General features: G+C 34.0%; 1 protein-coding gene and 1 pseudogene across 1 annotated transcript; one reads left to right on the top strand and one right to left on the bottom strand.

Annotated features, from left to right (window-relative positions):
- Positions 1–938: 938 nt before the first annotated feature.
- LOC120204530 lies at positions 939–2,498 on the top strand (annotated as a pseudogene).
- A 2,457-nt stretch (positions 2,499–4,955) lies between these two features.
- Positions 4,956–11,815, bottom strand: LOC120204628 (cannabidiolic acid synthase-like 2). The gene is made up of 2 exons (XM_039204696.1): positions 11,720–11,815; positions 4,956–6,531 (listed from the first exon to the last, which is right to left on the bottom strand). Exons 1-2 carry the CDS (start codon positions 11,805–11,807, stop codon positions 5,009–5,011), a joined length of 1,611 nt encoding a protein of 536 aa, XP_039060627.1. The 5' UTR covers positions 11,808–11,815; the 3' UTR covers positions 4,956–5,008.
- Positions 11,816–14,573: the final 2,758 nt, after the last annotated feature.

Raw genomic sequence — 14,573 nt, 5'->3', positions numbered from 1 at the left:
ATTATAAAATCATACTTTAATAATGTATACTGACACCACCGTTGCTTTCAACCACTAGTTCGACGACATATTATTTCAAGCATTGTCTCAACGGTATAATATAAACAAATACTAGATCCACAAAATATACCTGAAATGGTTCTAAAATCAAATTTTATCATATCTCAATCAACATGATAACGTCTAGCTCAGAAGGCCGTCAATTTTTTAACGGAAAATGAGGAGTTTAGAACACATGAATAGTTGGATGATCATTTTGTAACTTTCAACAGTTAAGACACTCAATAAAGTAATACCCTATAGTTGGGAGAGCATTTGTATACTTTACCCTATAAAATAATATATCCGTCCATGATTGTATCATAATTAATATAATATAAATCAGTCCAACTTAGCCGTTTATCATCCATATTAATGAATGTCAATAAATATTCAATCTTTCTTCATTTGTTTTTTATAAGGTTTTAATAAGCTATTTGTCTATTCTTTGTTGTTTGTTCAATATAACATAATTCAGCTTTTCGATCCTCCATAAGCATTCCTCACCGGTTTTTGTTTTCAAATGTTCGGGAGTAGGTTTTGATGTTCACAAGTTTCATTTTTAATAGAATGAAGATGATTTTCAATAAGATGCATATAAAATAGGAGTATATTATTGAGACATAATAATATTATTTTTTTAAAAATATTCGAACGAGTCGATTAAACTTATGGTATATTAATAGAACATGTCATTTTTATCTTAATCAATATCGAATTTTGAAATCAATTCATTAACTTTATAATTTCTTGAATGTTGTAATATTATCTACAAACTAAACAAAAAAATTAGCTTAGGAAATATAAATTGTAACATTTTGTTATATAATGTGTGTGTATTTAAACAAGGAAAGTTGATCGATGAACAAGGAAAGTACAACACAATTGTACGCTCATAACCAGCTCAAGACAATGAAGTTGGGTCACTTTTCTTTGCTTCCATTTCTTTTAGTTGATCTCATCTCATTGATTGGGGCAACTTTTGCTGATTCTCATGGGAATTTCCTTAATTGTCTTCATCTTCGTTCAGCAAACTCCTCCACCATTTCCAAGGTTATTTACGTGCAACACAATCCCTCATTTTCATCCGTTTTGAATGTTTGAATGCTTACATTCAAAACACCAGGTTCATCACACCGGCAACCCCTAAGCCCCTTGTCATCGTGACGGTACTGGAAATATCCCTTATCCAGTCAACAATTTGTTTCTCAAAGAAACATGGCTTGCAGATTAGAATTCGAAGCGGCGGCCATGATTTCGAGGGTCTTTCTTATGTTTCTGAAGTTCCATTTGTGATCTGCTTAACTTTCGAGCAGTTAAGGTTGACGTAAAGAATGAAGTTGCCTGGGTTGAATCTGGTGCGACTATAGGTGAATTGTATTACGGAATTGCTACTAGAACGAAAACCCTCGCCTTCCCTGCTGGTATTTGTCAAACCGTGGGCATCGGTAGGCATTTTAGTGGGGGAGGATATGGCATATTGATGAGAAAATATGGTCTTGCTGTGGATCATGGGATCGATGCTCTGTTAATGGAAGAGTTCTTGACAGAAAATCCATGGGAGAAGATATGTTTTGGGCTATTCGTGGAGGTGGAGGAAATACCTTTGGGATTGTTCTTGTCTGGAAAATAAAGCTAGTCTCGGTTCCAGCTGTTGTTACTGTGTTTACAGTGAACAAGAACTTGGATCAAAATTCTTCATCAATGGCAATACATTGCTCACAAGCTTCCCGATCATTTGTTCACCCACGTCACGATAAACAAGGTGAATTCGAGCCAAGCAGGGAAGAAAACAGTTCAGGCTGCCTTCAAAGGATTGTTTCTCGGTGGGGTTGATAAGCTGATACCATTGGTTCAAGACAGGTTCTCGGAGCTGGGATTAACTAAAAAAGACTGCCTCGAACTTAGCTGGGCTGAATCTGTTCTTTACTTCGGCGGAGTTCCGACACAAAGTTTGGAGATTATGCTTAATAGAACCGCTCTTGAAAGACCAACTTTCAAAGTCAAATAAGACTACGTGAAGGAACCTATTCCCGAAAGCGTATTGGAGGGGATAATCTCGAGGTTACTGGAGAAAGAAACCGACGTAGCTCTGATGATAATGGTCGCTTTTGGAGGGAAAATGGAGGAAATTGCAGAAAATGAAATTCCATACCCGCATAGAGCAGGCAACTTGTTCCAAGCCTCGTACATTGTCAGATAGACAAACGGAGAAGATGAAGGAGAATGCATAAGCTGGATCCGAAGACTTTACAGTTACATGGAGAGTTATGCTTCGAAATCACCGAGAGAAGCGTATTATAATTACAGGGATCTGGATATCGGAACAAAAACGTTTGGTACACAAGTTACGAAGAAGCCAGCATCTGGGGTCGTAAATATTACAAGAACAACTTCAAAAGGTTGGCATAAGTCAAGACAATGGTTGATCCAATGAATTTCTTCAGAAATGAACAAAGTGTCCCTCGTCTGTCCTCTCCTTGGACGAAGAAAGGTAACTAGGGTTCAACTCTAGTTATACAATAGAATAATCAATAGAGAAAGTATTTACTCTAAATCCTATTGTCCATTCATTCTCTTTGTTGTTGTTTTTCTTTAATGGCTTAACTACATGTTTAGTATCCTACTATCACTTTTTGTTCGTTTTGGTCACCCAACTACTTTTTGTTGTTAAATAATATCTAACATTAGGTTTTTGTTTTATTTTGGTCATTCATCGCTAAATTAACAGTGATAATGATATGTCACCATAAGATAATGTCACATCATTATTAAAAAAAATTCTAAAACATACCACTTCACTGGTTCTGTTGTTTTTTTAACAACAAATGATCAAAAATATCACAATCGATGTGTTTACAATTCAAAACTATACAATATTAGTTATTGTGATATTCTAGATATATCAAAAGTTATAATCATTATTAATTTTTATAATAACATAATATTTAGGCCTAATATAAAAAAATCTCCTAACATTTGGTTAAATAGTCATTATGATTTCTATCTTTATTAAAATATTTTGATCTCTCGATGTTTCATTTTAGAGTAAAAAGACTCATAATATTTGACTAAATAATTACTTTAGCTCTTATTTTATTGTTTGGAGCATTATGACATTCAACATTTCATTTTAGAGGAAAAAAAACTTCTGACAATTTGTCAACGAACCATTTTCATCCATGGATTGACTTTTTACTCAAAATAAAACATTAAAATAACTCCCAAAAAAATAAGGACCAGAATGACTTTAGTCAAACTTTAAAAACATTTTTTCATTTATACCTACTATTTAATAATTAACACATATTTGGAGATTTAAACTTAAAATCTTAAAATTCTAGCCAGGCCTCATTGTCTGGTGATATAGTAATTCTAACATAAAGACAATTGATTTCTATTACATTTTAAAGGCTTAATATAAAAGAAATTGTTAAAATTATTTTTTTTATTTAGGTGTTTAAACTTTTTTTTCCGATTAATCCATGTATCTAACGTTACGAACGTTACCATTTTAAATATTTTGGTCATATCCTTCAAAAGAAATATATCGGTCATAACGGTCATTTTAAATTCGAATAGTTTGGTGTGATTATAATTGTTAGATTAAAATCTATAATTTTGAAATTATGGGGCACATATTTTTAACGTATATTGTTATCATAAAATATGACATAAATTAAGTGACCAATTATGTTATAAAGTCGTAAAGGTCTTAGAATTATAATAGAAATAAAAGTGTATATACTATTAAAGTTGTATTTATAATTTGATGATGTACAGAGTTATAAATACAGACAATAATTGATTTTTAAATCAATTATATAATTGAGTTATGGTCCTCTAGATAAAGGTCATCTTGTATTACTCTTATCCTCGTATGAGAGTTTATACGTAAGAGATCTTTTTATCTTCCTTAAAAGATCACAAACAATAGATATTCAAAAATAACAAGAGATATTCAAAAATTTCAATCGATTTACACGCTTTCACATTTAATATTTTATTCTTGATGATTTAATATATTTAAATCACGATTGTTTTCATATTTATTATAATTTGATATAATTAATTCCTGATTATTTTTGTGTTTGATATGATTAGACCTCGTTGTTTTCTTATATTAAAGAAGCTGTATTTTAGGCCTTGTTTAATATTTTAATACTGTTTTATTTAAATGTAGGACATACTGTCGTCATGTAGATGTCCACGGCGGTGGTTGTTTCTTTGTTTTATTTGCTGACAACAACAGACAAGTCAAGTTATTTCCAACTTTCTTACGTGCTTAGTTGTGGGATCCACTAGTTATAAAATAATACATCGACAAATTATTATATCATAATTAATATAATATAATGCAGTCCAACTTAGCAGTTATACCATCCATATTAATGAAATGCTTTCAATAAATATTCAATCTTCTTCCGATCAAAATAAATAAATATTCATTTGTTTTTATAAGATTTCAATAAGCCATTTGTCTATTCTTTGTTGTTTGCTCAATATAATATTATTCACCGCTTTCTGTTTCAAATATTCGGGAGTAGGTTTTCATGCTCACAATCTTTTAATCATTATAAGTATAATTTCGCCTATGAGTAAAGATTAGGATAAATTACACATTGAAAACTTCAATTATTACATTTTTATTTTGATTATTTAATTTTTTTTTAATCACATTTAATATTATGTTTTGATTTCATTTTAATCGTATGTTATTAAACCGTGCGTGTTTGACATGAAATCAAAATTAAACGTTAGTTATGATTTAAAAAAAAGTAGTTAAATACCCAAACAAAACAAAAGTGATAAACGAGTACTAAATCACAGTAACACTGCCTTAAAGCAAAGCTAAAAGTAGTGAATTTTGCAGTAAATTGTTACTTCTTCATGCAGGGAAAGCGACAAGGACGCTCTTTATTTGCAACAAAGTACTTTTTTTAGTACAAGAGATGTTAACTTTTCAACCCTAATTACTCTTCTTCTTCCATGGAGATGACAGAGGAGGGACACTTTGTTCATTTCTGAAGAAATTCATTGGATCAGCCATTGTCTTGACTTGTGCCAACCTTTTGAAGTTGTTCTTGTAATATTTACGGCCCCAGATGCTGGCTTGTTCGTAACTTGTGTACCCAACGTTGTTCGTTCCGATATCCAGATCCCTGTAATTATAATACGCTTCTCTCGGTGATTTAGAAGCATAAGTCCCCATGTAACTGTAAAGTCTTCGGATCCAGCTTATGTATTTTCCTTCATCTTCTCCATTTGTCCATCCGACAAGGTACGAGGCTTGGAACAAGTTGCCTGCTCTATGCGGGTATGGAAGTTCAGTTTCTGCAATTTCCTCCATTTTACCTCCAAAAGCTACCATCATCATCAGAGCAATGTCGGCTTCTTTCTCAAGAAACCTCGACATTATCCCCTGCAATCCGCTTTCGGGAATCGGTTCCTTCACGTAGTCGGATTTGGTTTTGAAAGTTGGTCTTCCAAGAGCTGTTCTATTAAGCATAATCTCCAAACTTTGTGTCGGAACTCCACCGAAGTAGAGAACAGATTCAGCCCAGCTCAGTTCCAGGCAATCCTTTTTAGTTAATCCCAGCTCTGGGAATGTGTCTTGAACCAATTGAATCAGCTTATCAACCCCACCGAGAAACAATCCTTTGAAGGCAGCCTGAACTGTTTTCTTCCCTGCTTGACTCGAATTCACCTTGGTCATCGTAACGTCGGTGAACAAATCATTGGGAAGCTTGCGAGCAATGTATTGCCATTGATTAAGAATTTTGACTACATTTTGTTCCAAGTTCTTGTTAACTGTATACACAGTAACAACAGCTGGAACTTGGACTAGCTTTATTTTCCAAGCGAGAACAATCCCAAAGGTATTTCCTCCACCTCCACGAATGGCCCAAAACAGATCTTCTCCCATTGATTTTCTGTCGAGAACTCTTCCATTAACATCAATTAATAGAGCATCGATCACATGATCCGCAGCAAGACCATATTTTCTCATCAATATACCATATCCTCCCCCACCAAAATGCCCACCGACGCCAACGGTGTGACAAACACCAGCGGGGAAGGCGAGGGTTTTCGTTTTAGTAGCGATTCCGTAATACAATTCACCTAAAGTTGCACCAGATTCAACCCAGGCAACTTCATTCTTTACGTCAACCTTAACTGCTCGAAAGTTAAGCAGATCAAGGATGACAAATGGAACTTCAGAAACATAAGAAAGCCCCTCAAAATCATGACCGCCACTTCGAATTCTAATCTGCAAACCATGTTTCTTTGAGCAATAAATTGTTGATTGGATGTGGGATATTTGCAGTGCTGTGACGATGACAAGGGGCTTAGGGGTTGCTGGTGTGATGAACCTGGTGTTTTGAATGTAAGCATTCAAAACGGATGAATACGAGGGATTGTTTTGCATGTAGATAACCTTGGAATTGGTGGAAGAGTTTGCTGGACGAAGATGAAGACAAATAAGGAAATTTGTTGGAAGCGTAGATGGGCTCACGATAATTTATAACACTCAGAAATTTTTATTTATACGAAACAAAATATGTTACAACGACACTCTCAATATTACAATACTGCAATACTAGCTGCTGCTAGTTTACAAACTCACCAATATATTTAAAGCTTTGCTAAGCTTCACAATATATCTCTCAAATCTCTTTATTTTTTCACTCCTCAATCGTATTTACGCTCACTCACTTTTTTATTCACGCTCACTACTTCACACCAACTAAAGGCTAAGCACACATATATATAGGTTGTATAACCGACTTATTTGAGGACCTCTGGATGCTTCTCAACTTCTCTCCTTAATTCTTGCTTGACATGTTGCCGTGTGAATTCAAACAATTAAAGAAAAATCTTTGCCGACATATGCATGTGTGGTTTAGTGTACTGCCAAGCATTTCCACTTTGTTTTGTTTACTTGTGAATCTATCTTCATTTGCCACGTTGAACTTCTACACAATTCCAAGAGTTTGACTTCTAACACTCCCCCTCAAACTCGACTTTCCATTCCAAGCTTTCTTTGAGTCGATTGAATATATCTGCTCTCAATGGCTTTGTGAAAATATCTGCTAGTTGATCTTCAGTTCTGCAGTAAATTAGCTCCACATTTTGTTCTTCACCTGCTCTCGTATAAAGTGATATTTTGTATCAATATGCTTGCTTCGGCTATGAGAGACTGGATTCTTGGCAAGGGAAATTGTAGACTTGTTGTCGACATAGATTGTAGTTGGTTCTTCTTGCGCCAAATTTAGCTCGTTCAAATATTCCATAACCACATTGCTTGGCAAGTGCACGCTGCTGCGGCTATGTATTCTGCTTCACATGTTGAAAGAGCTACCGTTTGTTGCTTCTTTGATGACCATGAAAATACTGCAGAGCCGATATGAAAGAGATATCCAGTTGTGCTTTTCCGATCGTCTAAGTCTCCCCCATAATCACTATCAGAATAACCAACCAGCTTCGAATTTTCTGAATGCGTGTAGAATAAACCATAACCTGTTGTACCTTTGACATATCTGAGGATTCTTTTTGCTGCACTCCAATGATCTTGTTTCGGATGCTCCATGAATCTGCTTACCAATCCCACAGCGTATATTATGTCTGGTCGTGTAATAGTCAGATACCTTAGACTTCCAACTATGCTTTTGAACAACGTCGGATTCACTTGCTCTCTTGTTGAATTCACACTTAATTTGACTCCTGGTTCTGCTGGAGTGGCTACCGGCTTGCAATCTTCCATTCTGAATTTTCTTAAAATTTCTTCTGCATACTTCTTTTGTGATATAAATATTCCTTCTTGCATTTGCTTCACTTCAACTCCAAGGAAGTATGACATTTCTCCAATATCTGTCATTTCAAATTCTTTAGTCATAGCTTTCTTAAAATCATTGAACATACCTGGATTATTTCCTGTGAAAATCATGTCGTCCACATATAAGCACACGATCATGATATCACCGTCTTCATTTTTCTTTGTGTATAAGGCATGCTCGTATGGACTCTTCATGAACCCATTTCTCTGGAAATATTCATCAATCCTTGTGTTCCATGCTCTCGGGGCTTGCTTCAAACCATATAGAGCTTTCTTCAATCGGTAAACTTTGTCTTCATGTCCCTTTTTAATGTATCCAGGTGGTTGCTCAATATAAACTTCTTCTTCTAGGTAGCCATTTAAAAATGCTGACTTCACATCCATTTGATAAATTTTCCATCCTTTTTGTGCTGCGACTGCTGTGAGAAGTCTGATGGTCTCGATCCTTGCTACTGGAGCAATACTTCATCATAGTCTATTCCTTGTCTTTGTTTATAGCCTTTGACAACTAGCCTCGCTTTGTACTTCTCAACATTTCCTTCTTTATTGGTCTTTGTCTTGTAAACCCATTTTACTCCAATTGGGTTATGGCCTTCTGGTTGTCTTGTTAGCTCCCATGTATCATTTCTTTCTATTGATGCAATTTCTTCATCCATTGCATTCCTCCATTTGTCATCTTCAACCGCTTCTTCGTATGTTATTGGATCACTGTTCACAAGCAAGCAGAAAAGTGAAACATTATTTAGTTCATAATCGTTGTACCTTTCTGGCATTTTTCTCTCTCTTGTGGATCTTCGAAGTTCTGTGGGAGATGCTTCAGGATCTTCTATTATGTTGCTGGCATCGCTGCTGCTGCTTGACGATGATGGTAGATTTTGTCGAGGATCTTGATCATCATCTTGTTCATCTTGATTGATAAGATCACCATCTTTATCTTCAAAAAATAGTCCTTCAACTTTCTTTTCCTCTTCGCTCCATCTCCAATAGTCTGCTTCATCGAACTCGACATCTCTTGAAATTATTATCTTCTTTGTAAGAGGATTATATAATCTGTAAGCTTTGCTTCTTTCATCATAGCCAATGAAAATACATTTTTCTCCTCTGTCATCAAGCTTCTTTCTGGTCTGTTCGGGAACATGGGCATATGCGATGCATCCAAAAATCTTGAGGTGTCCAACTCCTGGTTTCTGTCCACTCCATGCTTCGTTTGGCGTCATATACTTCACGCTTTTTGTTGGACATCGATTCAATAAATAAACTGCACATCGAACTGCTTCAGCCCAGAAATTTCTCGGTAGTTGCTTACCTTTTATCATGCTTCTCGCCATATCCAGGATTGTGCGGTTCTTCCTTTCTGCAACTCCATTTTGTTGTGGCGTGTATCTGGCTGTCAGCTGATGGATGATACCATGCTCTTTGCAGAATTCTTCAAATAACTTTGATGTATATTCGCCTCCTCTATCTGATCTGAGTATCTTCAAATATTGACCGCTTTGTTTTCCGACATTGCTTTGAATTCTCTCAATTTTTCCAACGCTTCTGACTTTTCTTTCAAGATATAAATCCAACATTTTCTACTAAAATCATCAATGAAAGTTAGGTAGTACCTGTTACCGCCAAGCGATGGTATGTCAAAAGGACCGGCTATATCTGTGTGTACTATCTCCAGTGGTCTTCGGGCACGCCAGGATCTACCAACTTCAAAGCTTTGTCTATTGCTTCCCTTTGATGCAAGCCTCACATAATTGATTTGGAGGGTTGATCTCTTGTAGTCCTTTCACCATGCTTGTTTTTGACAACAGCTTCAATCCAGAAAATCCAAGATGTCCATATCTTAGATGCCATAGCCATGAATCATCTTTGATCGCGGTCTTTATGCACATTACTTCTCCTGACTCGATATCAATTGTAAAGAGACGATTTCGAGTCATATCAGCTTGGGCTATCAATTCTCCTTCTTTATTTTTGATGGCGAGCGAGCGATTCTTCATCTGCACTTCATATCCTTTTTCCAGGAGTTGACCAAGACTGATGATATTGCTTTTCAAAGCAGGTACATAATAAACATCTGAAATATATTTATTTTCTCCATTTTTCTGAGTAATCATGACTTTGCCTTTTCCTTTTATTTCTGCGTGCGAGTCATCTCCGAACGTTACTCGTCCATGAACTGTTTCATCTAATTTCACAAACAGTTCCCTTTGACCACACATATGGTTACTGGCACAATTATCAAGATACCAAATATTTTTCTTGAATTCTTCATTTCCTTTATAAGTGAGGAATACGTGAGATTTTTCAATTTTTTCTTCTTCAGCTGCTGCTACGTTATTTCTTTCTTCTTGTTTAGGAGCAGATCTACACTCATAACTATAATGACCATACTTATTGCAATTATAACATTGTACCTGGAATTTACTTCCTTGTTGATATCTGCCCCTACCTCGGCCTCTGAATCCTCGTCCACGACCTGATGTTGGATTGTTTTCACTCATTTGATCGGTGCTATGTGATCGACCACCACGTCCACGAGTTCCTCGTCCTCCTCTATATCTTCCACGATAACCACCACGATTTCCTCGTCCTTGTGTGTAGCTGCTGCTAGCTTTTCCTTCGTTGACATTCATCTTGCTTTGTAGAGCTTGCTCCAAATTTTCAGAATCCTCATTTTGTTTCATTTTCTGCTCATGGCTTGAAGTGAACCCACAAGCTCATCAATCGATATCTGAGATAAATCTTTTGATTCTTCGATTGCCACCACCACGTAATCGAATTTTCTTGTTAATGACCGCAAAATTTTTCCATCACTCTAACATCATCGAGTGATTCACCATTCTTTTCATTTCATTTACGACCGTTTTCACACGGCTAATATAATCATCGATGTTTTCTGTATTTTTCATTTTTAGCATCTCAAACTCAGCACGGAGAGTTTGTAAGCGTACCTTCTTTGCTTTTTCGACACCTTGTAGAGATTTTTGCAAAATCTCCCACGCTTGTTTTGCGGTCTTTGCATCAGAAATTTTTCAAAGGTAGATTCGTCTACTCCTTGAAAAATAAAGAACAATGCTTTTTTATCTTTTCTCCGGGATTCCTTCAATACCTTTTTTCTTCATTGGCCAAGGCTGCTTCTGCTGCTGCATTTTCAGGCTCGGTGTAACCATCCTCGATGATATCCCAACAATCTTGGGACCCTAGTAACGCCTTCATTTGAATGCTCCAATTGCCATAATTTGTCTTTGTCAATCTCGGGATTTGAGGTTGAATCATGTTGGCCATCTTCTCCACCACGTTGAACTCGAACCAAGCTCTGATACCACTTGTTGGAAGCGTAGATGGGCTCACGATAATTTATAACACTCAGAAATTTTTATTTATACGAAACAAAATATGTTACAACGACACTCTCAATATTACAATACTGCAATACTAGCTGCTGCTAGTTTACAAACTCACCAATATATTTAAAGCTTTGCTAAGCTTCACAATATATCTCTCAAATCTCTTTATTTTTTCACTCCTCAATCGTATTTACGCTCACTCACTTTTTTTATTCACGCTCACTACTTCACACCAACTAAAGGCTAAGCACACATATATATATAGGTTGTATAACCGACTTATTTGAGGACCTCTGGATGCTTCTCAACTTCTCTCCTTAATTCTTGCTTGACATGTTGCCGTGTGAATTCAAACAATTAAAGAAAAATCTTTGCCGACATATGCATGTGTGGTTTAGTGTACTGCCAAGCATTTCCACTTTGTTTTGTTTACTTGTGAATCTATCTTCATTTGCCACGTTGAACTTCTACACAATTCCAAGAGTTTGACTTCTAACAAAATTCCCATGAGAATCAGCAAAAGTTGCCCCAATCAATGAGATCAGAACAACTAAAAGAAATGGAAGGAAAGAAAAGTGAGCCAACTTCATTGTCTTGAGCTGGTTATGAGCATACATTTGTGTTGTAGTTTCCTTATTTATAGGGTTTCTCATATTCCTACCATGTTCATATTTTTTAAAATTAATATTTTTAGAGTTTATTATATTATGCATCTTCAAATTGGGACTCTAATTTTAAATTGACTCTTAAATTTTTGAACAATTTAATTTTATCCTCAAATTATGAATCTCATTTTATATTAGTACTCAAACTTTTTAACATTCCAATTTCTTTCTCAAACTATGACCCTCATTCTAAATTGATTCCCAAACTTTTGAATGTTCTAATTTCATCCTAAACTATCGATATATACTAATTGCATCCCATGTTAATAAAACCGATAAGTCAAGCTATATTATTATATGTTTGAAAAAAAAAATTGGTTTAAATTATGATTAAAACTAATTACATATTTGGATGAAATTGAAAGATTCATAAGTATGGAGACCAATTTAGAATGAGGGTTATAGTTTGAGGATGAAATTAGAATATTAAAAATTTTAAGGACTAATTTGGATCGAAAATCATAATTTGATGATGAAATTAAAATATTCAAAAGTATAAGTATCCATTTAAAATGAAAATCATAATCAGGGTTTCAAATCACGGTCATAGTCGCGTTTTCGGTCATTTCAGGTTTACCGTGATTGTGGCCTTCGCGGGCACTATTAGACACTATTACGGGTGTAGCGGGTAACTCGAATGGCGACGAAACCGTTATTTCGCGGGCGCTATCACGTTTTCAGTCTGTGATTTGAAACCATGATCATAATTTAATTAACTCATAATTTTAAGTACCAATAAACTTAGTTCACATCAATTATATTGAAAGGTATAAAATATTATTTGAACCCATCAAGTAGATTCGGTGGTTAAAGAGAGGATTATTTTCTAGAGATCTTCTAAATTTAACCTTCTAAATTGTATGTACGAATATATATATATATATATATATATATATTGTTAATGATTAAGAAAAATTATAAATAAATATTATTTTGTAATCACTTTAAACTTCTAATTTTTTATAAAATTCCAATTCTACAATCATCCATTCAATCTCTTCTCAAAATTGATCAATTTAACATTATTTCAATTACTTGAAAATAAATAAGCAAACCTGACATTTTTTTATTTATATATTGTATTTTCATGAGTAATATGGGTATATTTATCTAAAATTTGACGAATTAATAATTTATTTTATATAATATATTCACATTCATAAACAATTTATAGATTTATATTATAATTCGTGTCATCTAGTTTATAGCTTCCGAAGTTATCAAATTTATAAGATATTCACAGTCATAAACATAATTTTTTTTAGAAAAAAAATGTTCATTCGTAGCTGCCAGCTAATTTGTTGGTTGGTGCAGAATGAATGCAAAGTCTGCACTCAATCAAATTGTCTAAATGGCTACTCGTATTAGTCAAATATATATATTTATACGCATCAAAGTAATCTTTTATATTTTCATGGGTAAACTATGTTTTTAGTCATTCAAGTTTATCTATATTTCTATTTTGATTGCTCGACTTTTAAACTTCTCTCTTTTCGATCACTCGCCCGTTAACATTGTTTAAATTATCGGTAAATTTATGCATAAAAGACCTAAAATTTCCTCTCCAGCTTAGATTTTTTAACTTCATTTGATTCACTTACGTCGGGATATTATCTTCTAAATTGAAATGATGAAGAGGTCTAGAAGAAGGAGAAATTCAGAAAAGTAATATATCTCAATTCCACATTCATAAGATAGTGGAGATTACATATCAAACCGAGAAAAGACAGAACATTTTGGTACCAATAATGTCTCAAACAACAACTACTGGTGATTGAATAACAATGAAGAAGAATTTCGAACACGGGAAAGAATGAGGTTAGAATGTTAGACTAATTTAGTAAATAAGAGTACTAAAAACGTAAGGTTCTAGTTCTGTTGTTACACAACTAACAATTGGATGATAAAAAATGAATTTCAAAATTTGGTGACCAAAACATAAAATTTTGAAGTCTGATTTAATAGTTTCAGGTTATTCTTGTAATACCAAAAGTCTGATTTAATAGTTTCAGGTCAGTTTTTGAGTAGTCGATTCAGAACTTTTACTTCGTTAGAAAATATTTTTGGGTTGAAATAAGTTTTGAAAATATATTAAATTTATCTAAAACAAGAAAAATATCAAAACCGGGTTTATGAATTTTTAAAATAATTAATATATTCTAGTTAAGCGAACTTTTTCAAAACTTGATAATGGCATTTTAATTAAAGAATTTCTTTTAACTAAATGAAAAATGACTATTTTACAAAAAGATCAAAACTAAAAGCTCTCCAAAGGAAATTATACCAAATTTTCAAAGTTAGTTTTCTTCTACCAAATCAGTTTTAAAATATTGTCTTCATTTTCATTAATTTTCTTCCGAGTTAATTATATCATTTGTCCTTAAATTATAATATTTATTTTTAATTGATCCTTAAACTTTTGAATATTTTAATTTCATCCCTAAACTATGACCCTCTTTCTAAATTGGTCCCAAACTTTTGAATATTCAAATTTTATCCCCGGATTCATCCAAATATATAATTAGTTTCAACCATAGTTTAAGCTAAACTTTTTTTTAAACATGTAATAATATAACTTGACCTAGCAATTTTATTTAAAAAATGATATGATTAGTATATACGTATAGTTTGGGATGAAATTTTAATGATCAAGAAGTGTGAGGATCAATTTAGAATGAAGGTCAGAGTTTG

The sequence above is a fragment of the Hibiscus syriacus genome, unplaced genomic scaffold (genome assembly GCF_006381635.1).
Source record: "Hibiscus syriacus cultivar Baekdansim isolate YM2019G1 unplaced genomic scaffold, ASM638163v2 tig00011079_pilon, whole genome shotgun sequence".
Taxonomy (NCBI): Eukaryota; Viridiplantae; Streptophyta; class Magnoliopsida; order Malvales; family Malvaceae; genus Hibiscus; species Hibiscus syriacus.
Note: the sequence above shows the minus strand (reverse complement) of the source record. Positions and strands in the feature narration are given on the sequence as shown.